Source organism: Phasianus colchicus, chromosome 4, assembly GCF_987193195.1.
Source record: "Phasianus colchicus chromosome 4, bPhaCol1.hap1.1, whole genome shotgun sequence".
Taxonomy (NCBI): Eukaryota; Metazoa; Chordata; class Aves; order Galliformes; family Phasianidae; genus Phasianus; species Phasianus colchicus.
In genome coordinates, this window is record NC_143439.1 from 11,065,897 (window position 1) to 11,090,716 (window position 24,820).

Below are 24,820 nucleotides of genomic sequence, written 5' to 3' on the forward strand. Positions count from 1 at the left end.
GAAGAAGAAGAGGAATATAAAGAAGAAATAGCATTTTCCTTTTTAGTTTATTTCCCTTCAGTCCTGTGTAGTGTTAAAAAACAATAGCAAGATCAAGATGCTTGGTTGCTCCAAATGCATACAGCTATCCCAAATCTAAACATTTTGTATGTGCACACAATGCCATCCTTCCTTCTTGCTCCACATTCAGAAGCTGAAATTACTGTACCATTTTGTAATTAGAAATGTAAAGAGGGGACAGCGGGTGGGAGGGTCTGTTCTATTTATAGCAAGATGTTCCTTGTATTTAGTGAACACTTCAAATGGTTTTGTACTTGTCAAGATATACATTCCATCCATTTCCAGAAGAGAATTATTGTTATTTAGAGTAGTTTATAAGCAAACCAAAACAAAACACGGTGTCCTATTTGGACGCAGTTCATGAACAGAGCAGAAGCATTCTGGTTTCAAGTGATGGCCCCAGTGTTTTTTCCAGCCACGTCTCCTCTCTCATGCTACAGAGCCACACCAGCCAATGCCAGTGATAAAAAAGGGAGAAAAAACGAATAAATACCATATGCATCAGTGTACAGCTTGCCAAAGTAATTTCCAATTGGGAAACAACATTCTGTATCAGTGAAGTTCTCAGAGGCTGTCGGTCCTGCAGCAGGCAACGGGACAGGGTGAGAGCAACCAACTGACAGCCCAAGAAACCTGGGGGACAGGGTGAGAGCATTACACTCGCACACTGCATCTCAGCACCTGCAGGGCCGTCAGGGACGTGGTTTTGGCTGAAGCTGTTTTGCTGGAACTGTCGCTGCATTGGTTCTGTTTGTGTGGGAATGAGCCTTCACCTCCACATTAAAAAAAAAAAGTAGCTTTCTTCAAGCGGCTGCACTTGGGGTTGGGAAGCACCTAGTGAAAGGCCATGACAAAATCACACTGTGGTGTTTGCATAGGCAGCTCTTTTTTTTACCATCAGCTCTTTTTTTTTTTTTTTTTTTCTGGTCCTCCTACCTGTGAATGTGCTGCCAAAACGGCAGTAGCAGTTTGTGAAGCGAGCCTTTTTTCTAGGTTTACTTTCTGTACCGCATTGCAAACACAGCTTAACTCTTTGCTGACATTTTATGATGTGTACACCTTCCCTTCCAATGCACTTTAGCTCTCTTGAAAAAAATGTGGGAGTCGGAAGCACCATCCTAAAGGGATTTGCCTGCAATCATGAGGCACGCGCTTTTTTTTCCTTTTCATCTTGCTTTGTTATATACTGTAAATGCTAAAGAGCATGGACAGTGACTCAGCTGGGGGAAGTACTGAAACATTAAGGGTAATATTTGGAAGCGTTATTCAGTAGTACAACATGGCTATTTTTGTTATATAGAAGATTATAATGTAAATATGTGAGACTGTGTTATTATGTACTAGTAAAATATTGCAACTATCAAAGTTAAGATTGTGAATTTCAAGGAATTTTATTGCAAGTTTTTTAATAAAACGAATCTGATGACCGTGTCCTACGTATTTTCTAACAGGCAGTCAAGCTGGCACTCTCTGATGTGTGAAAGTCATTGTTCCTCACTGCTAACTTTGGCACCGGCAGAAAGCAGAAGCTGCAGCCAGGAGGGACCCAAGCTGCAGCCCGGCTGCCTGCTTCTGCCTGGCTCTTGTTCTCCTGCTGCTTTTGATCAGAGAGCAGCAGCTGGTGGGGGTGAACACCTCCACATCCCAGAGGGAGAGCTGCTGTCACCCTAAGCAGCATCGTGTGTTAAATCGGTCTTATGGTGTGACGGCGCTGCTGTGCCACATGCAGAATGGCACTGCTGCTGTGAGGAGTCATCCAGCTGCTCGTCCCTGGATCCCTCATCCCCAAAGGTGTTGTTGCTGGGGGAGACACGGCACTGTCACATACACAGCCCATGGGACTGATTATATGCAGCACAGGTGTGCTTCTTGCAAGAGGCTGGGGGCACGGTCAAAATCCTGCCCAAAAGAAATTTAAGAGACTTGAAAGTTTCCTGGAAGATGTGGGGGAAAAAAAAAAGGTGTCAGAAAGCCCTGAAAGAGCTGCAGCCATGCTGCAGGCACACAGCTCTCCCTGATCATAGCCCATGATTTCAGCTTGGCAGCCCACGCTCCCAGAAGGCACGCCTTGCTCCCAGCCACAGCAGTGCATTCGAGGTGTGGATGTGCCAGGTCAGCTGGGGTCTAATGCACATTTCCCCAGAAGAAAGGGGCAGCTGTGGGTTAGGTGAAGCTCAGCTCCCCAAAACTGCCCTGCCCCGTTGCCTCGCTCACTCCCGCTCAGCAGGAAATCAGCTATGGTTTAACGTGTTTCTGTCAGCAGCACTGGGAATTAATGCTGCCCATCTAACCTGTGTCAGCCGGTCGCCTGCACGGCCTGAGCAACCTGTCCCACCAGCCCCGCTCCACACAGCCAAAATAACCCCTTGGGCTGCAGAGGAAGGTTTGAGGTACTGCCAGCTCAGGCTCCAGCTCTCTCCCTTGCTTTGTCCCAGGTCCAAGTGCAGGGGGGCGGCCGTGGGAGAGAGCGAGGCCAGTTTCCCCCAGCAGAGTTGCTATGTGATCTGCACACACAACACAGCTGCTGCTGCTGCTGCTGCAGATCTCATGGGTGGCGGCACGCTCGGGTGTCGCAGCAGCAGTAACCCAGTGCTGAGCTGCTGGGAATGGCATCAAGGCTATAAATAACCAGGGGCGTAAGGCAATTAATTCCAGGCTGCAAGCACATACGTAGGGCTTGGGTTACATCACTCTTTTCTCCACAAATGTGCTTCATTTCTAGTCCAAGTTGAGAAATAAGGCTTTGCTCCTCCATACTTTTTTTTTTTTCCCCTCCAACAGGAATAAGTCAAAATGAACTCACTCCCATGACTCAAGGAGGTGACCTTCAGATCCATCACAATCAATAGAAAGGACAATAGATAGTCTTTTCTAAGAGCATTATCCAGACTTGCACTGTGCCAGCCTACCCAGGGTCCCTTTTCTCCCACGAGACCCAAAATGTGGTAGGAAAGCAAGCAAGCTTTGTATTGCACAGCTGAAGGTGCCCTAAGGGCAGCTGCCTGTGCCAAGTCATGGAGGCTGACTCCAAAGAAAATGGCTCTGAGAAGGCAGCACTGCAAGATGGGGTGAGAGGGTTTGGGGACATCCTGCAGAGAATCCAGGCTGGATGTGGCTCTGGGCTGCCTGATCTGGTGGTTGGCGACCCTGCATGTAGCAGGTGGGTTGAAACTAGATGATCATTGTGGTCCTTTTCAATCCAGGTCATTCCATGATTTTATGATTCTATGATTCTATGACTCTATGATTCTATGATTCTATGATTCTATGATTCTATGAATAAGAGGACTTGAGGGACAAGAAGAAATCCATAACAGGTTAATGCACTCATATCCACCATAGATGAGCCATAGAAAGTCAATGTTCAATAAGTCAGGCTGCAATTTTGCAGTGCACTCATTCCTCAGCCTTCACTCCTCATGCAAGTAAGCTGAGAGAACACATGCCCTGGTAATAGATGAAGTAGGGAAAGTAGTATCAATCTCAGGGAAAGTAGTACCAATCTCACATGCCTTGGCTGCCCTCTGCTGTAGGCCATCCCTGTGCTCCTATGGCCGTCCTGCATCTCAGGACAAATGCATCTCAGCAGCTTGGCTTTGTAGTCTGGCCTCTTACTTTTGAGATAGCAGACAGGCTTGGACAGGGAGGCCAGCAGTGACTCACAGTGGCTGAAGCCCAGGCATATGTCCTCCTCCTGCTCTAGCTGGAAGGCATGGTAGCTTCTGGCAGAGGGACAGAGCAGACATCTGGGAGTGGCATCAGATGTGTTGGCCAAGCCCCAGAGCTCAAATAAGGTTGTTCCTCTGTCCCTGCTCTGGGCAGCTGTGCTGGCTCCAACCCAAATTGCACCTGAACCATATCTGACTCAACAGAGGCTGGGAGCAGATGCCCATAAAGGAGCAGCACCAGGCTGGTTGCCTCCTCTATGTCACCCTTGGTCTTTCAGATATCTGGCACATCTCTGGGGCTTGCTAGCAGCAGGGGCTAGGCTCGCTCAGTTGTGTTTTGTGTGCTTGCCACGCTGTGCCTCAGCACATCCTTGCTGCCTTTCTCCAAACCCCATGAGCCTCTCATGAATTATACAGCACAGAAGTTCCAGCTACAAGACCTAAGGCTCAAGATATTGGTATGGTAGTCTGAAGCCAGCAAGCATCAGGTAATATCCTTGTGGCTGGCAACAGTGGGCGAGTGATCAGAAGCTGGCAAAATTGGGGGTCAAAAGCAAAACAGGGTAATGGAAGGAGGTTTTTTACACAGAGGGTGGTGACACACTGGAACAGGTTGCCCAAGGAGGCTGTGGATGCCCCATCCCTGGAGGCATTCAAGGCCAGGCTGGATGCGGCTCTGGGCAGCCTGGTCTGCTGGTTGGCGACCCTGCACATAGCAGGGGGTTGGAACTGGATGAGCATTGTGGTCCTTTTCAACCCTGGCCATTCTATGATTCCATGAAACAGGCAGGCAGCCACCCATGGGGGAGAGCAAAGAGGATGCTGAGGTATCCCAGAGCTCGCACTGTATACGGCCGATGGCCGAACGCCGCGTTCCCCGCAGGAGCAGACCGCCTGCTGACCATTACCCGCTTCATCCCCGCGGAGCTCTCGGGCCCCGCAGCTGGCACAGCTCACGTCACCCGTGGCTGCAAACCAGGATCCATTTTCCACCTCCGGCGTTTCCCCACCAGGCGGCTCTCTCTCCTTACAAATGCGTTTCCCGGCGCTGCGCGGCCGCGTGTCGGAGCCGCAGCGATCGTCACACGCAAACCAAAGCGGGGATTTGGGTGAAGAGAAAAAACGCACCGAAGCGGGGCGCTCACTGTGGGGTGCTGCTGTAGCCCAAACACGAGGAGCCCCAAGCTGCATGCAGGCATCTGTACAGGAGCGCAACCCAACAGAAATTCAGGTGTGCTTTGGGAGCATTCAGCTCCTCCAGCCAACATCTGCACCTGCCCAGGCAGAGTTTCAGACCTACGAGATAAAACAGTGTGGTGGTAATGCTTTGACATGTGACATATTTGATCGGCTTTGGGTTCCTGCCCTGAGGGTGGCTGGGGCTGAGAGTCAGGAAAGCAGCAAAAAATTGGATGGGAAGAAGCACACAAAAGGTGTGTTACCTGCAGTGTTATTTAGGTGAGGGTGGTGGTTTTAGGGTTGGGTGTTTCTCATTTGTTGTTTTATAAGTTCTATAGAAATAGAGAAGGAGGAGGTGGTGTTTTTTTATGGAGAACTGACAGCAAACTACGCATCCTTTCAGCTAGAGAGCTGCTCTGAAAAGGATTGTTAGTGCTGGAAAAGCCATTTCTATTTGTCTGTGCTCTGTGAAGTCCTAAAGCCAAGCAGCTGGCAGGGCTCCCCAGATGCATTTGATGAGTCGTTAGCAATGACCAGCATATATCAAGGCGTGGGGGATGGATGTGCTCAGTGTGCTGGGAAGGTGAGTCTTGGGGTCTGTAGGGCAAGCAAATGACCTTTATGTAAGTAAGGGTTTAATCTGTGGGAATCTGAGTAAATCATTTGTTTGTGCTAGTTGACAGAACTGAATGAGAGCATAAAGAGCACGTAAGCAGTAAATTGCCTGCTGTCCTGATAGCTACTGCTTGAGATTTCATGCCTGTTTTGTCAGCAACCAGACTTGGTAAGTGGTGAAGCAGCTCTGCTCTGACCGTGAGAGTTTCTCTCTTTTGTGCTGAATGTAATTTTATGCAGCTGTGAGATCATCGCTCTGGGGATTTGGTTTGGCCAGCAGAGGGGTGAATCTGCACTGCTGGATCTCCCTCTCTGTGCATCTGAGTGTTAAGCAGAGCAATTCAGAAATGCTTTTCACTGTCTCCAAGACATGAAATCTGACTCTGAACAAAAGGCACGCGTTAAATGCAAACTGTGTGTGGTGTGTAAATGTGATTACTTCTTTTCTTTCTAGCAGTGCAGTGTCAGCTTGCTCCTGTTGTTCCTTGATTACAATGCCAGAAACCTTCCTAAATGCCATTGCGTTTCTGTTATTAGGAAATGTTATCTGTTCTGTTTATTCTGTTATTCTCTATTGTGGGTGGAAATGGAGATGACTTTTGGGGTTTCATAAGACTTGCTGGTAAGCAGGGAGTCAAATGCTTTTCGTCTGCTTTATTTTACAGTAAATGTTGTGGCTCTTGTTTCTCCTTTCTCCCTCCCTTTGCTGTATCCTTTCAAAGGCTGGTGGTCTGCAAAATAAGGCCTACAGAAGGAAGTTGCAATTATTCCAATAACCTGTTTGAGAACTTCTATGAAGGTTTTTCAAGCTCAAATAGCGTTCATGCTTTCATTTAATCCTTTTCAGAAAGGTCACACTTTTTACCCTCTGGTTTTTTTGTGTGTGTGTGTTCATTTTCTGCTCATAAATGAGATTTTCCATAGCAATACCTTTCTGTGTTGGTTATGCTCCCAACTGTAGCCTGTTTATCGCTCACAAAATAATAATAATAATAAATAAAAAAAAAAAACGTGGAGAAGGTTGTTCTGTGTTTGGAGTGCATGTATCCAATCTACTTAAAACTTGTTTATATCCTGTTTGTGTAGTTCTTTTTGGCTTATAGGGTTTTTTTCTTGTGTTATTTTTTCTGATAGGAAAGCTTTTTTTTTTTTTTTTAGCTGTGGTGAGTTCATCACTTCTTTCCAGTTCATATCTACAGAAGCTCAGTAGCCAGCTGTCTCTTGTAGTAATGGTTGTCATCCACTTCCATTTATCACCTGCTTGCACGCTTGCTCAGAGCACTAGAAACCAAGGATAGCAGGCAATCTGATGGCAGAAGTTTGCTCTACTCAAATGTTACACACAACACCTGCTGGCAATGCAGTCAGCAAGGGGAGGTCATAGCTCTGTGTTGAGGGCTGTGCCTCCTGTGGGGCAGAAGGGCCAGTAACTGCACCAGGGTTCACAACAGCTGGTGTGAAGTCCTGCATCTGCAGCACTCTCAGGCACCTCGAAGCAGAATTCAAAAGCTGCTATTTGCCATTAGAAGCACCCAGAGAGATGTAACTTCATAGGATACAAAGCATGTCTTCCTTAAAGACGGATATCAAAGCTTGTTGCATGGCTTGTACAGGAAGCTCAGACTTGTAGAAAGCAATCCCAGCTTTTTCACTCCTGTCTGAAATAAAGGCATGAAAGAGATGAAACCTAAGAACAGAGAAAGGCAATGCTATACTGCAGTGCCCTATTGATCTGTGGATTACACTGCTGCTTAGGCTGACTGCACCACAAATAACACTTCTAGTTTTACTAACCAGAACTAAAACAACCATGGGATGAAAACACGAGTTTCTTAGACATAAATCTTTCTGCTGGTTTGGTGGAGAGCTGAAGAAATGCTTTCTGTGATCTCTGCACTTTACTGCAGTGCTTGGTTGCATGCATTATGAATCTTTTATGTTTTGCTTTAGAGTAGCTTACAACGTGTGCTTGGGAAGGCTGAGTGCCAGACCCTGGGCTGATATAAATCGATATAGCACCATTGACTTCAGAGGTGGGCTGCCCCTGCTGTCGGCTCAGGCAGCTTTTACCCATCCTCTCAGCCCTGTGCTGGGGGTGGGAGCACTGGTAAGGGTCTCATTCTGTCTCCTGCTAATGGTGGCACTACTTGCCAACACGTAGGATGGCTGTGATGGCTTAGAGCTGCACAGCTGTCTGCATGTGCAGGTGACACCCATTTGTAATCAAGGGGCAATCAGCAGCACCACAGCACTAAGTGATTAATTTTAATTATGACCTGTTACAGAACTGTTGTAAGAACTTTTTTTTTTTTAATTCAAATCCTCAGTTAATATATTGATATGCAATAACTAGCCCAGCAAAACCCAAATGATAGATATTAGAAGGCTGGGCAGTGAGAGCTGGGGGAGGTGAGATAAGAAGGTGACTGCTCAACCTTTCCTTAAGCATTATTGCTGTGTTAAACAGCCAATATCCCTCAAATGGGTTGAACAGCCTGCCAGTGTCATCCATCATAATCACAACTTCAGTTGTACTTGCACCAAGCTATCTCTGCCTTAACAAAAGCTTTTCCTTCTTGTTTTCAGGATAGAGAAGATCAGGCTGTTTGGGAGCTGATGGGGGTGAGCTGCTGGTCTTGCTGCCACCCACATAGCCCTCCTGGCTATCCCTATCCAAACCATGTATCCATACCTTGCTGTCTGTTTACATTTGGGTTGGATATGTGCTGAGGGCATCATCCAAGCAAGACCAAGCAACAGGAACTGCTCAGATGATTTCTTCCCAGTATGCAGCCAGAGATTCCACTGCACTTCAGACAAAATATATTTACTCTCTGTTTGCTATTGGAAAGGAAAATAACTAAAAATAAAACCCAGGAATTGCAGGGAGAAAGGTTTTGTTTCATTGCATGCTAAAGTTGATGGATGAAGGCCCAGTTCCTGATCTTTCTTCTTGTGAGAAACTGACTTCACAGCAATAGCTTTCACTCCAGCTACGTGCTGCTTCATTAGGCTGATCCGGGAGACTGCACAGAGAATTAAACCTGTATGAAATTACTCTCCAAGGATATCAGCCCTTTCTGAAGTGATGCATAATGAAGTTACAGAGGAGAACAAGTCAGTTCACAAAAGACCGCCTTCTCTAATGCCTGCTTTTCCCCCTCCCCGCCCTCAGTAGCTCCTTTATTCTTGGACTTCAGTAAATGAAGTCACTAATCAGGTATGTGGGTCTCTTCTTCGTGGCAGCTGCTCTCGTGGAGATGAGGTGAGCAATGGATTCTGCACAGGGAGGCAAAGGATTCAGTTATGCATAGGACTGGCTGAAAATTCAATGCTTCTCTCTTCTGGGTTTTCAGTCACATCTGGAAACAGCATTTACAAGGCTCAATTTTATTTCTACCAAGCCAGTGATTCATTATGAAAATGCTGAGAGCCATGTAAGGAGGAGCTCCCTTGCAGTTACAAGTAACCTTCTACGTTGCCGTAACACCCTGTTTTTCAAGTTTATTTCTTTTTCTAAAGAAAGAACTGAAGGTGTGTAACAAAGCCTTTGTCCTCTTTGACTTCCTTTCCTTCCTTGCACGATGCTCAGTGCAGCTTTGAATGAGGCTCTGGTATCAGCCTACAGGGATTTTGCAGGCTCTGTAGCACAGCATCTGAGTCATGCTCTAAAAATAGCCAGGAAAATGTCAGCCTAGCCAAAGTCATTGGCTGATTAACAACGAAGCTTCAGGATTCCAGATACACACCTGATATTAACTATATATATATATATTTGAGCTGTTTAAAAGATATGTGTTGGTGCTTTATATATATATCTATTTTATATATAATTAGAAATGATAGAACAAGCTGTTTCTGCTTTATTACAAAGCAGTACTACTTAATGCTATTGTGCTGCTTCTTGTTGGCAAATCCTGGGTGTTTTCAATATACGAAGTAATGAAACTATCACATTTCTTGGATATGTTTTCCCATTTTGCAGATGTAGAGGAAGAGAGACAGAGGCAAACTGACTTGCATTAGCTGCACAGAATGTTGGCTGCAGATTTCCTGACTCAGATTTCCACACTCCTCCTGGGTCCATCCAGCAGCATGTGCAGTAAAGGCTATTACTGTGGTCTTGTGGTAGAGTTGAAATTAACAGTTATTTCTTGGTTAGTCTGAAGTGATCATTTAAAAACTGGGTGACTGCATTGTCCATGGATATGACTGCACAACATCTGGTACAGCCAGGGAGGTATGAGTGACAACAGTTATGCAGAAAAGAACTAGAAGGACTGCCTGGCTGGAAGAATGGCATGTCCTTTCACAGCAAGAAGCGTGAGAAATTAAATTTAAAACCTGTTAGGAGCTATGACACAGCAAATCTTTAGACCTTGGATGTGGTGCAAAACTTGTGGATATGGTTTCCTGCAGGGGTAGGAGATGGTCTGTGGAAAGTTTGAGGCTGGGCTCTGGAATGTGGTGGAGGAGCAGCTGTGTTCCCTTCCTGTGCCCTGAGGGCTGATAGGTGTGAGCAGGAGGGAAGAAGGAAGAAGGAGACTTGCCACGAGGGAAGACCATAGACTGAATCCCAGTGAGCAGAGTGGATGCTGGTGCCTGATGAGCTATTTCTGGATAGCAAATGCTTTGCTGGCTGGGCTACCTGTTGGTATGCTCATCATAGAATGGCCAGGGTTGAAAAGGACCTTAAAGGTCATCCAGTTTCAACCCCCCTCCTGTGCGCAGGGTTGCCAACCACCAGACCAGGCTGCCCAAAGCCACATCCAGCCTGGCCTTGAATGCCTCCAGGGATGGGGCATCCACAGCCTCCTTGGGCAACCTGTTCCAGTGCGTCACCACCCTCTGTGTGGAAAAACTTCCTCCTGACATCTAACTTAAATCTCCCCTGTCTCAGTTTAAAATCATTCCCATTTGTCCTATCACTATCCACCCTCATAGACAGCTGTTCCCCTTCCTGTTTTATGCTCCCTTCAAGTACAGGAAGGCCACAATGAGGTCTCCCTGAAGCCTTCTCTTTTCCAGGCTAAACAAGCTCATTGCCCTTTCCTCATAGGCGAGGTGCTCCAGCCCTCTGATCATCTTAGTGGCCCTCCTCTGGACCTGCTCCAAGAGTTCCACATCTTTCTTGTGCTGGGAGCTCCAGCCCTGGGTGCATTACTGCAGATGGGGTCTCATAAGAGCTGAATGGGGGGGGACTAATTTGGAAGGAAATTATACTGGTCTTGGATTAAGGGATTCTTTTTTCCCCTAGAATAAGGTAATGCTGCAGGGAATAATTCAGATACAATCGTAATAGCATAAATTCATAGTCCGTTAATTTTTATGTGTAGACCTATGCCTTGTAGAAAGAAAAAGTTAAAAATGATTGTTGTAATGGATATTTTACTCGATTAATCACTGTAATCTGGATATTTGGGTCTCATGCAATTGGTGGAAAGTGGGCTGGTGGCAGTCATTGCTTATTTCAACAGCACTAGAGTCAAACTGGAGTGAAAATACAATGAAGGCAACAGACAGCTTCTGCATGCTGCAGATCAGCACATCAGACTTATGCTGTTGTATTTCAGATCTGGAATATCTTGATATATATTGAATGACTTGATATTTTGTTTCCAGGCATCCTGTCTTGGCCTGTCTGCTTTTATACTGACAGCCTGGTTAGCCAGAGGCACCCTACATGTGTTTACTTGCATGTTTAGCTGGATAGTAGCCTAAGAAAGGCCAGAATAGCAAGGCCCAACACTGGGGGAGTTCTTTCCCTCCTCTTCTCATGTCCATGTCCGCAGAATATTTATTTGATAAAGCAGCACTGTCTGCTTAACCAATCAAATCTTTCAAAATTATTTATGAGGGATGACAGATGGAGTTACAGTGTAGAGGAAAACTGATAAACAGTGAAAGTATATTACCATAACAAGATAATATGCAAAATTATTCTTTGCTTATTGAGAAGGAACAGGCTCTCCTAGCATACATAAATGCTTCATTATCTGCTGCACCTTTCTTGTCCCCGATGCAAGAATAAGGACAGCTGAAGCAGGGAAATGTTATTGCTAATCTGCATTTATTTAGCTTATAAAACTGCATCTGCTTAAGCCTGAAGGTCATGGAGGAATACTTATTTACAAGTCCCTTAGTAGAAATACTTTCTTTTATAGTATGCATATCAGTACCAAGCAGTAGCAGTGGAAGATTTAAACATTTCATCCCTTTGAATATTTGAATCTCTTCAAAATAACTGCATTGATTCAGATACCAGCCAGATCTCTTCTCTGTCTCTCTTGTACTATGGGATCCAGATCCCCAGCCCTGCTTTTGCTCCAGCAGGATCTGAACTTCAGACTGCAGCAGCCAGTCCCCTTCCTCCCCATCTGTGAGTCCTGTATAGGATATAGCTTCTCTCTGGTCCTCTTTCACCTCCCATAGCCTCTAGGAGGCTCAAAAAATGGGGATCATTCCAGTTATCTTGTGAGTGCACCTTTCTGTGGAACTGTGAATGAATGGTGCAGATTTAAAACCACTGAATGGGCTCCACAGACCCCAAATACCTTTCCTTGCTGGGGCAAAAAGCTTTTTCACTGTGTACTAAGAGGGAGTTACTTTACTACAGGAGTCAGGCTTCAGGATGTTAAAAACAACAAGAAGGGATTTTACAGGTACATAGGTCAGAAGAGACAGGTCAAAGAGAGCATACCTTCTCTGCTAAATGAGAAAGGAGAATTGGCTACAACAGATACAGAGAAGGCTAAGGTACTAAATATGTCCTTTGCCTCAGTCTTCACTGCATCCAGGATTCTCACATCCCTGAGCTTCTATGTGGGAACTGGGGGAGAAAACTCCCACCCACTCTAAGGACAGGGCACGTCTGCAGCCCGCTCATGAGACTGTGTACAAGTCCATGGTGCTGGATGACTTGCATCCCAGGGTCCTAAGACAGCTGGATGATGTGACTGCCAAGCTGCTGTCTGTTGTATTTGAAAAGTCATGGCTGTCAGGCTAAGTCCCCAGTGACTGGAAAAGGGCATCACTACTATTTACAAGAAAGGGAGGAAGGAGGGAAACTACAGGCTGGTGAGTCTCACCTTTGTACCAGGGAAAATGAAGATCATGGAACAGATCCTCCTGGAAGTCATGTTAAGGCACGTGACAGATGAGCGAGTGATCCAAGACAGCCAGCATGGCTTCATCAAGGGAAGGTCATGCCTGACCAATCTGGTGGCCTTGCGATGGAGCAATGACATCAGTGGACAAAGGGAAGGCAAGTGAGGCAATCTACCTGGATGCATGCTAGGCCTTTGATATGGTTCCCAACCAAATCCTTATCTCTAAATTGGGGAGAGATGGATTTGAAGGGTGGACTATTGAGTGGATAAGAAGTTGGTTTGACGGCTGCAACCTGAAGGTTGTGGTCAGTGGCTCTGTGTCCAGGTGGAGGCCAGTAACGAGCTTTGTCTCCCTGGGATCCATCTTGGGGCCGGTACTCTTTAACATCTCCTCAAGAGGAGCAAGAAATTATTGCAGTGGGACAGATGTACCTTGCAGAGCCAGCATCTTGATGGGATCATCTATGTCATTGCTCAAATCAAGTTTGCTGATGACACCAAGCTGAGCAGTGCAGTTGATACAGAAGAAGGAAGGGATGCCATCCAGAGGGACCTTGATAAACTCAACAGGTGGGCCCATGTAAACCTAATGAGGTTCAACAAAGCCAAGTGCAAGGTTTTGCACTTGGGCCAAGGTAATTCTAGACGTATACAAAACTGAGAGGAACTCCTTCAGAGTAGCCGTGCTGAAAAGGACCTATGAGTCCTTGTTGATGAAAAACTTAACGTGAGACAGCAGTGTGTGCTTGCAGCCCAGAAGGCCGGTGGTATCCTGGGTTCTATCAGAAGACAGTTGGCTAGCAGGGTGAGGAAGGTGAGGCCCCATATGGAGTACTGTGTCCAAATCTGGAGCCCTTAACACAGGAAAGATGTGGAGCTTTTGAAGAGGGTCCAGAAGATAACTGTGAAGATTATCTACAGTCTGGAGCATCTCTCCTGTGAAGAAAGACTGAAGGAACTGGGCTTGTTCAGCCTGGAAAAGAGAAGGCTGTGGGGAGACCTCATTGCAGCCTTCCAGTATTTAAAAGGAGTTTGTAAACATGAGGGAAATCAACTTTTTACGTGGATGGATAGTGATGGGACAAGGGGGAATAGTTTTAAGCTAAATGAAGGGAGATTTAGATTAGATGTCAGGGGAAAGTTACTGAGAGTGGTGAGGTGCTGGAACAGGTTGCCCAGGGAGGTTTTAGATGCCCTGTGGAAGGGGGATGGAAGTTGATGATCCTTGAGCTCCCTTCCAACTAAAGCCATTCTATGATTTTATGATTCCTTTACAAGATATGGAAAAATTCACCTGGGAACTAAGAGACCTAGGAGAGCAAGTCACTCATCCTCAGTGTCTCACATGCTAAGTACGCTGAGCATCAGCCTTGGAGGCAATGCTGGTCCACCAATAGGCCTTGGAAAGCCACCAAGGAGGTAGTTCCTCCATGAGTCAGTGTCCTCAAGAGGAGCAAGAAATTCTTGCAGTGGGACAGATGTCCCTTGCAGAGCCAGCATCTTGATGAACAGATTGACACTTGAACAAGGGCTGGCAGCCCAACTGCTGCAGCCTTCCAGTTCTTCTGCAGCAGAAGACATGACAAATCTGTCCCTCTACTCCATGGGTGCACTCGTGCACCCACTTGCTCAAACAGGCAACAGCATGGGTCTATCTGTAAAGAACGAGTGCTGGGAGTGATGCAGGGACATCAGCAGCTCTCTCACTAGCAACTGTTTTGCTGGATGCAGATGTACATCCGCATCATAGAGGCACTGGAGCCTTGTGGGAGTCATCCAGGTTCAGCTGTGTTTCTTCTGCATGATATTGCTCTCGTGGGCCTACAAGATCTGTGACAGGCAGAGGGAAGGTGATAACTTAGGAAGTGGAAAAGCTATTTGCAGTGCGCGCTTACAGAAGGCATCCTGCTGTGCTGCATCAGGCATAACAAAGTATGGCAGGGAGCTGCATTTCATTCCTCTACTGAAGAAAAGCTCTTTGGAAATAGCAGGTTAAAAGCTTTATTTTTCCTTCCTGCCATTAATGGCAGGAAGAGAAAATATAGCTCTTAACTTCAGGTAAACATCTTTTCATGCAGCTTAACATACTGCCTAAAAATAATCTCAAGAAAATGCTCATTTACTTGATGGGATATCATTCAAGGTAGAGCATGCTCATTTATACTTACACTGGGAGTAAAGACAGTCACAGCATAAGTAGCCTGGACACTGCATTAGTGATGAACTTGCTGGGGGTGCAACAAGACTGCCAAAGCTGGTGTAAGCAGCAGTCTGCAGGTGTAAGATAATGCTCTCCAGCAAAGCAGGCTGGGTACTGCCCCAGCCCTCATTTCTGACAGCTGACCTTCTCTTCTTCCTCCCAATGCACAAGCAGCAGCTTCTTCTAGATCCCCTGTGTGATAAGTCAAACATCTCCCACACTGCATCCCAGTGTTCTGAGAAAGATGGCTGATGTGGTTGCTGAGCTGCTCTCCATCATATTTGAAAAATCACCGCTGTTGAGTGAAATCCCCGGTGTCTGGAAAAAGGTAAACATTGCTCCCATTTTTAAGAAAGGGAGAAAGGATGACCCAGGGAAATACAGGCTGGTGAGCCTCACTTCTGTGCCTGGGAAGATCCTGGAGCAGTCCCTCCTAGTTACCATATTAAAGCACATATGAAACAAAGAGGTGATCTGAGACAGCCAGCATGGGCAGATCGTGCCTGACCAGTCTGGTGGCCTTCTATGATGGAGTGATGGCATGGGTGGAAAGGGAAAGGGCTATAGATGTCATCTACCTGGACTTCTGCAAGGCCTTTGGCAGGATCCCTCACCACATCTTTCTCTCCGAATTGAAGTGGTATGAATTTGAAGGATGAACTGTTAGATGGATTAAGAACTGGTTGGCTGGTCACTACCAAAGGGTTGTGATCGATGGTTCTGTGACAGGGTGGAGGCCGATCACAAGCAGTGTCCCTCAGGGGTTGGTCTTGGGACTATTGCTCTTCAACATCTTCATCAATGACACAGACAATGGCATCGAGTGCATCCGCAGCAAGTCTGCAGATGATACCAAGCTGAGTGGTGCAGTCAATACATTGGAAGGAAGAGAAGCCATGCAGAGGGACCTGGACAGGCTGGAGAAGTGGGCCCGTGAAAACCTAATGATGGTCAGTCAATAAGGCCGCAGTACAGGGTGCTGCATTGGGTCGGGGCAATCCCAGGTATTTATACAGACTGGGAAAAGATCTCCTTGAGAGCAGCCCTATGGAGAAGGACCTGGGGATCCTAGTGGACAAGAAACTAGACATGAGCCAGCACTGTGCGTTTGCAGCCTGGAAGGCTGACTGTGTTCTGCGCTGCATTAAAAATGGGGTGGCCAGCAGGGAGAGGGAGGTGATTGTCCCCCTCTACTCAGCTCTTGTGAGGCCCCATCTGCAGAAAGATGTGGAGCTCTTGGAGCAAGTCCAGAGGAGGGCCACTAAGATGATCAGAGGGGCTGGAGCACCTCTTCTGTGAGGAAAGGTTGAGGGAACTGGGCTTGTTTAGCCTGGAAAAGAGAAGGCTCTGGGGAGACCTCATTGTTGCCATCCAATACTTGAAAAGAGTTTATAACAGAAGGAGAAATGGCTGTTCATGTGGATGGATAGTGATATGACAAGGGGGAATAGTTCTAAACTAAGACAGGTGAGGTTTAGGTTAGATATTAGGAGGAAGTTTTTCACACACAGGGTGGTGACGCACTGGAACAGGTTGCCCAAGGAGGCTGTGGATGCCCCATCCCTGGAGGCATTCAAGGCCAGGCTGGATGTGGCTCTGGGCAGCCTGGTCTGGTGGTTGGCAACCCTGCACAGAGCAGGGGCTTGAAACTAGATGATCATTGTGGTCCTTTTCATCCCAGGCCATTCTATGATTCTATGATTATGGAAGTGTCGTGAAGGGAGGGAGTGGCATCCAAATTCACTGATCATCCCAGGTAGTTTAAGGTGAAACAATGCTCAAGGTCTATACATAAAAGGAAAAAAGATAAACTTCAACATGAGATTTCTACAAAATGGATATCTTATGTGTTACCCCCCCCCCACAAATATATCTGCCTAAACAGTGTGGTTTTATAGAAAATTCAAGTAAGCCTTGTGTTACTTAGAAACTTAAAGAGGAAAAGGAAGTAGAGAGAAGTGAATGAAAAGGCCTGTGTCCAGTACTAGGGATGCTCCACGTGGCACGTAAAAGAAGCAGCAGCAGACCCAGCCCCTATTTGGAATTGTAGTTGGTTTCAGTTCAGGATTGGCTGAAGCCAATCTGGCCACAAGCCAAACAAAAAAAGATGACACCAAGTCCCCTCCCATGACTGACTGTTTTTCAGGCATTGTTCTGGACTCTTCCAGGAGCTGTTGAGATATTAGCTCTTGGGACACCATCTGGGCTTGGAAAGTAATATTATTATTAAATACATATCTGAACATTGAGCTCTTTTGGAATACAAGTTGCTTACTACATTTGAGATTGTCTTTGAAGATCTAAAGAGCACATGGCAAATGGCTGTCAGCCCACAAAAACTCACCAGGTCATAACTCTGTGCTAGCACTACTTCCTTTGATTTTAAAATCAGTGCTCACATCTTATTATCAAGACTGTCTGAAGGTGTATGTCTCTACAAATCAGTTTGGTTTTGGTCTTGTTATCCGCTTACAGGAAGGTTAGAGAAAACTGGTGTGTTAATATTGTGTGTGTTCTCCACTTGTGACCATAACTGTTTCTTAGTCGTGCTAAATGTTACAGATTGCCTGTACTGCCCTCTCATCCTAATGAGGGTCTACAGAGATGAGCACTCTTAATGTTCCTCTGCATTAAGAATGCACAGTTCTGCATTTGTCAAGCCAAGTGAGGAAACTCTAAATTTAAATTGAATTTACCTTGTTGACCACCTATGATAGGAAATGATCGACAAGTGTAGTGATGGAGTTGTTGCCCTTCCTTGTGTTTGATGTCCTTTGTCACAAAATGTGAAAAATTCCTTTAATATTTCTTGGGACACTCAGTGATCTTGCAAATTCAGATCAAGGGTGTGAGATATTCCTACAGGCACAAGCAAAACTGGGATCTAAAGCAAATGAGAAGAAAACAATAAAAATACATAGGTGAGAAGGCCTGTGACTGCTTTGCTGAAATTTGCATGTAACACAAACTTCAGCTACACAAATTTATTGTGTGCACATGCATGTGAGCCTGTTTTCTCCTTCTGTAACAATATGCTGCTGTTTGGAGTTTTCTTCCCTTTTTTTTGTGATCTCGAGGCAAGAACAGACACTGAACTTGTCAGGGACTAGAAAGTCATGCGTGTCTTTTAAAAGGAAAAAAGTCTGATCAAGACATGCATCATTTTCCAGTCCCTGACAAGTTCAGTCTGTTTTTGCCTTGAGAGCAATTCACCTTCTCAGAGTAAACCACTAATAAAATAAGTCAGGCAGCCATACAAAGAACTGAAAATATTCCTGGTGGCTCCTTCTTTCAAATCACAACAAATGGACTTCTGAAGGTTTTTCCACTATGTACATATCAAATTATATATGTATGTATGTATATCTTTTGAAATGTGTTAAGACTGTACCTGACTTCTTGTAAAAATTACAGTTAAATGCATCACATGCATATAGGCAGGACTAACTATAAAACTTTGTTTTGTCACTGTTTGTGGTTTAGGTAGTGATTTTCTCCAATAATTCTACGTAATTATAATGCATATACTCACCATCAAAACAAAATTAAATGTAGTTTTTAAAAGTAGCACTTTGTGTGAGCAGAAGACAAAAGTTAGATTTGCTAGTGCAGCAAAGCCCTGCTCAATACATGGTAGAACTCCTGATCCTCAATCTAGTTCCCCTGTGAGTAAGCATAAGTTGATTTGTCGTGTGACAACAGTCCTGCTGGAATATTCCCTCATTAGTCATAGATGAGAAGATTTTTTTTAAATCCTAGATTAAAAATAAACCAGGTTATTTGCTTGGTCCTGACCTACAGTGTAGATAGTGTAGGCCAACGAGTAGCATTGCTCAATGTGCTATTTGCACATTGGGAGATACAGAGCTGGGAGGCAGGGGTCAAGTACCTCCTTTGGAAGGAGCTCATGTTATTCTTTGGCACTGACAAACGGCTTGCTCTCTCTTCTGATCTGCTGAACTAGATGCCATTGTGCCATCAGGAACTCTTCAAACTCAGTTTAATTACTAGAGGATCGTTACCTCCAGAGGAATGGAGAGCCTGTGCTTATTTTTTAAGGAATCAATGGAGTTTATCAGTGGGAACTTTTAGGATACAATAGTTATTTCAGAGTGTCTAAGCGATCAAAATGTTCCCTTCTTAAAAGGTGGTGGACTGTTGTTAATGGAAAACTTTAATGTTTTGTACCAAAATATATTTCTCTTTGGAATTGGTCTAAGCTAGGTTATAAATTACTTAGAAAGGAGATTTTTCTTTTCTCATGTTGGCTTGTTTATGGGCTGCTCTGTATAATTCATAATTGATATTTTATGGAATACTATTTCCAATATATAGAAAGAGCTTAAAAATATGCTTAACTACTCAGCATAACCTAAGACTGACTAACAACTCCATTGCTTTACGTATTAAGAAATAGTTTCATACTTAGTCATACCTAGAAAAATGAATGAAAGTGGTGCAAGTGTTTTCCTGTTGTGGTTATGTGCTACTGACAACTCTGTTTGCCGTATGTTGTAGAGAAAAAAATTATCCTTGTAAGATGCTTCGGTCATTTGTTTCTGCCAGTTCCCTTCTAATCCTTCTCCATTCCTTCCATACTCTTGCATTTGGTGCTTTTCTGCTTCTCTTACCTTGCTTATATATTCTTTTTTTCCCTTAAACTACTTTTTCCTGCATTCTCATTCTATTTCTCTCATCCTTTCTTTCACTTTTGTTTGTCCACGGCCAAGAATGGGTTGAAGAACGACGCATCTTCCTCTTAGACCCAGCAAAGATTATTGGAGTGGCTCAAAGGCACAGTTCTGCCCTGAACTCAAGCAATGGTGCATAAGGGTGTCACTAGTGGTAACAAACATTTTGCATGCTTGCATCCAAGCAGACTATGAGCTTTACCAAGCGTAACTGTGTTGGTTTTGAGTGTTTTTGCTGTTTCTGCATGTGCATATGGTACCCTCTGGCTTTCTAATTTTTTTAATCTAATGCCCCAAATACAGGGGATCTGTGGGAAGATGTTAGGACCTTTGTGGATGCCTAAAAAGTAGGCAAGTATTAAGCTGAACCAACCTGGATTCTAGGTTGTCCTAGAGCTTACAGTTAATTAGGCTAGGGTAGCTCTAGCTCAAAATACCTCCTGAATCACAGGCTGTCTTTATGATGGTGAGGAGACTGGTTTAGAAGCTGGCTAATTGCCCCGAATAACTATGCAAAGTTAGCAAAGCAAGGCATTTCTATGTAGAGACAAACTCTGATCCCAGATTCTAAGCAGCTGCTTGGTGGGCAGCCAGGAGCGGGATGGAGGAAAAGCAGCAGCCAGGAGCCTGCCAAACAGTTGATTTTGTCTTTGCTGCTGCAACTGTGCTTGATTTACTGTGGCTTAATTAACAGGGAAACCAAGATGAAGATATGTTCTCTGTAGCTTTGCTCATGCAGCCAATTGGGTCACATCAACTCTGTCTGTAGCCTTCTCTGTCATAAGAAACAGTACTGGGAGCTGTTTTCTTCCTGCAATGGCAAGGTAAGGCAGCAAAGACTAGTGCTGTGGTGTAAACAGAACAAAGTGACAGGCATTAGTCTTTTAACTGAATATTAACTCAAAATGAGAGCTTTAATTTTACCTTTGAGGAATCTCAGTGACATCGGTAGCACGTATGCATTGGAATTCTCCAAACTCTTTACTTCTTAAATCTAAACTTTGACTCTCCTACTCACCTCAGTTTTCTAAAACATTTAAAAAAGCAACACTAAAATGCTGCAATTTGAATATAGCATGTATACTGTTCTTATAAAAATAGCAAATTGATAATTTACACATTCACTGCGATGCTTCATTATTGACAAATGAATTAATTTTATACACTGTACATTTTATACGTATCTATTAATATACATATGTATACGTATTTACAAATGTTCATGGTATTTATATAGTGTTAGGGTGGTTTTTTTTCATTTGCATAAGTTTCTATAAGTTCTATAATTTTCAGCCCCAAATCCTTACTGCAAACACAGCCAGCTTTTTCTCATAAAGTACAATGAATAAAAATAAAGCTGAAGTCTGTATGTAAGATTTTACAGATATAGCTTCATGTGCAGTGGTAAGAAGGATTGAGTTGAAAATAATTATTGACAATATTCAATAAATGAAAAGATTAAGAACAGGTTTGCTAGAGAACATGCAGCAGAAAGTACAGGCATTTAACTACAGGCAGATTTAATTCTGTGGTTTCTTCAAAGGCCTTCTCTAGGGTAATAGGGGAAAATTGGCTCCAACAAAAAGATTATTTCCCTTGTTTCCCTCCTCCCCCCCTCAAAAAAAAAAAAAAAGGAAAATTAAACAAAATAATAAAAAATAGCTTTATTCCTACTGTTTTCTAACATCCCTCTCATGGCTTTTTGTTACGGTCGTTTTCTTTTTTAGATTTAAAAAAATTAAAAATATGCATACTTTCTTCTTTAAGGTTTCAAAGAGTTGAATAGACAACAAGAACTCAGAGTAATGAAAGTTGTAAACTAAGTACAAATTAAATTAACTCTGCAAATTGTTCAGTACATGAATAGATCAGTAGCTCAGCCTTTTCCTGGCTTTCTATAGATATGATTCAGGCTTGGTCCCTATTTTGAATAGAAGGTTTATCCTCTCAATATGTTCAAATCAAATATGCACTCTATTTTAGCATAATTGAGATAACAAAGTACATAAATAAAGGAATATAACTGGAAGGTAAACAAAGCTTGCTTTGAATGAGGGATAAACAGACCTAACCAGTCCGTGACTGAGCAAGGTCAACTAAGTCCTATGACAAAGAATAAAGTATTTTAATTCAGGTGCTCAGCACAAATAGCTCATGAACAGGCCTGTGGTAAGTAATCACTGAGTATCAACGCTCTTGAAGCAAAATTAAGTCCAGCAGTTTCTCTGTTTTCCAACAAAACTTACATTATCTCTCAGGAAATCCATCATTTCCACCAGGAACAAATAAGTAGTTGCAAGAGCATGCAATTATACCATTTCAGAATAATTCCTTACCGGTGTTTCTTTTTTTTTCCTACTCCTATCACGCTGAAGACACAGTGCCAATGGAGCTGCTTGCTGAACTGGTTCAGTGACTTCTGATCTGCCTGTCTGCTCCTGAAGGTGCTCACAGGAAGGTGCAAGATGAATTTGGATCCACGAGGCTGAGAGAACGCAGCAAATCGTCTTGTTGTCGCACTGTATACCTCCCTTTTTCTTCTAGCATCTCACTGAAATGTGATGATAGTGCCTTTTTCAGGGCTGCTGCTTTTTTATACCAACTGCTGACAAAGGTTTGGTCGTTTTCCTCTAAGTTAGTAACATTCGCTCAACTGTCTGCAACCTCTGAGGTGTATTGGAAAGGGCTGTTATTTTTCTTGGGTGGTATCACAAGTCCATAAATCAAATGTAAGGTCAGGAGTGTCGGTTACATCCAAATGATGGCCGGCTACTTTAGAAAATATTATGGAATTATTGTGGACCGATAGAGGCCTTGAGAGTGCGTGGTTCTGCTTGCGAAGGATGCTGTGGTCAGAGCTGGGAAGTGGGAAAATTGCAGGCAGTGGGTGCTGTGATTTGAGTACCTTCGTTGGAAATGTCGCAGCAGATTTGCTGGGTGACTTGAAGCAAGAATTGCTTTTCGTGATTCAGTTTGCTCATCTGTAGCAGTGCCTGTAATATGTCCATGCGGGAGCACGGTAAAAGCGACATCGTTATTTTTGAGTGCTTCTTGTTTCTTCACTAAAAGGTGTTGTGGGCATAGAAACACTGAGTTGTGGCCATTGAGTTAACCACACCCTTTGAAACCTCCGATAATCTTTTTCTACTCCTTCTTTCATTCCCCATCACACCTAACACAGCGTCCTATGGTCTTTCAAACCATTTATAAACCAAATACTTCTCACAAAAAGCTCAAGGCCTGCTCTCTCCATGTACAAATAAGATGCTCATTTAAGCAAGTCCAAGCTCTAAGCTTCTGGATAATGATGGCTAGGTGCTTTCCCATGCTTAGGTGAGCCCTTGAGTGGGACCTTTATGGCTACTGCTCCAGGCTGAGCAGTGTGTGCATTTCTCACTAAGCGAGGTGTTGACGTGATGTTATTTTATCTTTGGTCCTTGCCAGCCTAATGGCTGTCCTGCCCTGTTGGCAAATGCCAGTTAGCTGCACCTGAAAGAGCTTTTGGGGGGGAATAAACAGTACGATCAGTGCTTCATTTCTTCTTTTTCCTACTTGGGAAGCAACACTGTCTCTTAGTCTGATGACGTTCCAAGTGTTGATTTTTGTCCCCTAGAGCTCCAGCATTCTAAGCTGGTAGGCATTGGTATCTGCTCCTCATCTAACCCCTTCTTTCATCCGTTCTTGCAAAACCGAACGGCTCGTGTTGGAGCTTTAAGACTCATGGCACTTATTCCTTGGCTGGTTTTTCTATTTTGCATCCTCCATTTAAGACATATGTATGTATATGTACCTAAAAGTGCCTGCCCTCAGCGGGCTGCCAAACGCAGCCGGTTGCGGCCGCGCCCCCTGCAGGCGGCTCGCGTGGGTGCAGCGGTCCCGCCCCTCTCCCCGGCGCGGCGGCCTCCCGCACGGGGCGCGCAGGTGCGGGGCGTGCGCGCGGCTGCTTCTGTGCGCGGGGCGGGCCGGGCGCCGCTGATGTCACCGTCGTTTACGGCGCTGCGGCTGCGGCTGCCGGGGGCGCCGCTGCCGCCCGTGGCTGCTCCTCCGCAGCCGGCACCGCGCGGGTAAGCGGCCGCAGCGCCGGGGACATGCGGCTGCCGCCCCTCCGCCCTCCGGCCGTGCCGTGGGTCGCGGCCGGCTATGGTGGCTTCTGATGCGGCCGCCGCGTGCGTGAGTCCCCGCGCCCCGCAGGCGGGCGGCAGGGCGGCCGCCCTTTGTCCGCGCCGGGAGCATGTGGGTGAACCCCGAGGAGGTGCTGCTGGCCAACGCGCTGTGGGTGACGGAGCGGGCCAACCCCTACTTCATCCTGCAGCGGAGGAAGGGGCACGGCGGCGATGGAGGCGGCGGGGGCCTGGCCGGTAAGGGCGCTGCGGGGCGGGTTGGAGCTGCCCCGGTTCGCCCTGCGGCGCTGCGGGTCGCCGGGTGCTTTCTTGGCGTTGAAGCGCTTGACGCGGAACGCGCAGATTCCTCTTAGGATTTACACGCCGAGGCTTTGTGATGGTCAGCGGAGCCTGATGTTTCCCTACGGGAGGGCGTGACCTGCAGGGGTAAGATCGGGGGTTGGAGCCTCCAGGGCGTGCTGCTGGAAATGAGAGCAGGCTGTAATTCGCAGCCGCGTGCGATCGGAACAGGTTTGTTTCGCCTTCTCTGCTTTCCCTGGGATGTCCTTGTGAAGTCTGTGCCCTGAATGCTTCGTTTTTAGCTGCTGTCAGCTGGAAATGCGTCTGCAGTCATGCGTGCGTTGGTCTCCACGATACCGTGTGTACACGTCTGTCAGAGCCTTCCATTATTTGTAGGAAACGTACGTATGTTTTAATAAAGCTGGAGGTTAGCAGCCCGATGACGTTAGCACCGCTCCCTCTCGATGTGGCAGGAGATGTGCACGCGTCCTCTCTGCAGGCAGGGTGGCCTTTCCCATCCCTGGTTCTTCAGGCTAAGCAAAATAAACATAGGGCTGCATGCAGGGTCCTGTGTTTGCTCACCAGATTAAGCGTTCCTTCAGCACTTGAATGCTGTGTGGACTTGCAAACAATCTGCGATCTCGGCTGGCACACCGCAGTGAAGTGTTGTACGGAGGCCCTTGAGATCTTAGCGTTGAAGGTTAACAAAGCCCACCTTATCTTTGCACAGAAAGGGGTGAGCAGGTGTGTCAGCTGTAAATGCCCGTTGTTGTCTTCTTGCTGTCTTCGTTCTGTTGGTTTTTGGTTTCTAAAGTTACAGAAAAATCCACAGTGTTGACAAATCCATTTAGAATATTTTCTGCTTCAAAAGTTTACAACCCTGCTGTTTTTCCTGAGC

At 45.4% G+C, this 24,820-nt stretch overlaps 1 protein-coding gene across 3 annotated transcripts in view; it reads left to right on the top strand.

Annotated features, from left to right (window-relative positions):
- Nucleotides 1–5,492: 5,492 nt before the first annotated feature.
- TBC1D9 (TBC1 domain family member 9) overlaps nucleotides 5,493–24,820 on the top strand; it is a 63,415-nt gene continuing 44,087 nt past the window's right edge. Inside the window, exon 1 of one of the 3 annotated variants that reach the window (XM_090138635.1) lies at nucleotides 5,493–5,691. In XM_090138635.1, the coding sequence (XP_089994761.1) occupies nucleotides 5,664–5,691 (28 nt within the window). In that variant the 5' untranslated portion in view covers nucleotides 5,493–5,663. Of the gene's footprint in view, nucleotides 5,692–23,503; nucleotides 23,881–24,820 lie in introns of those variants that run through there. The other 2 variants (XM_031588819.2, XM_031588818.2) reach the window with 2 other exon arrangements.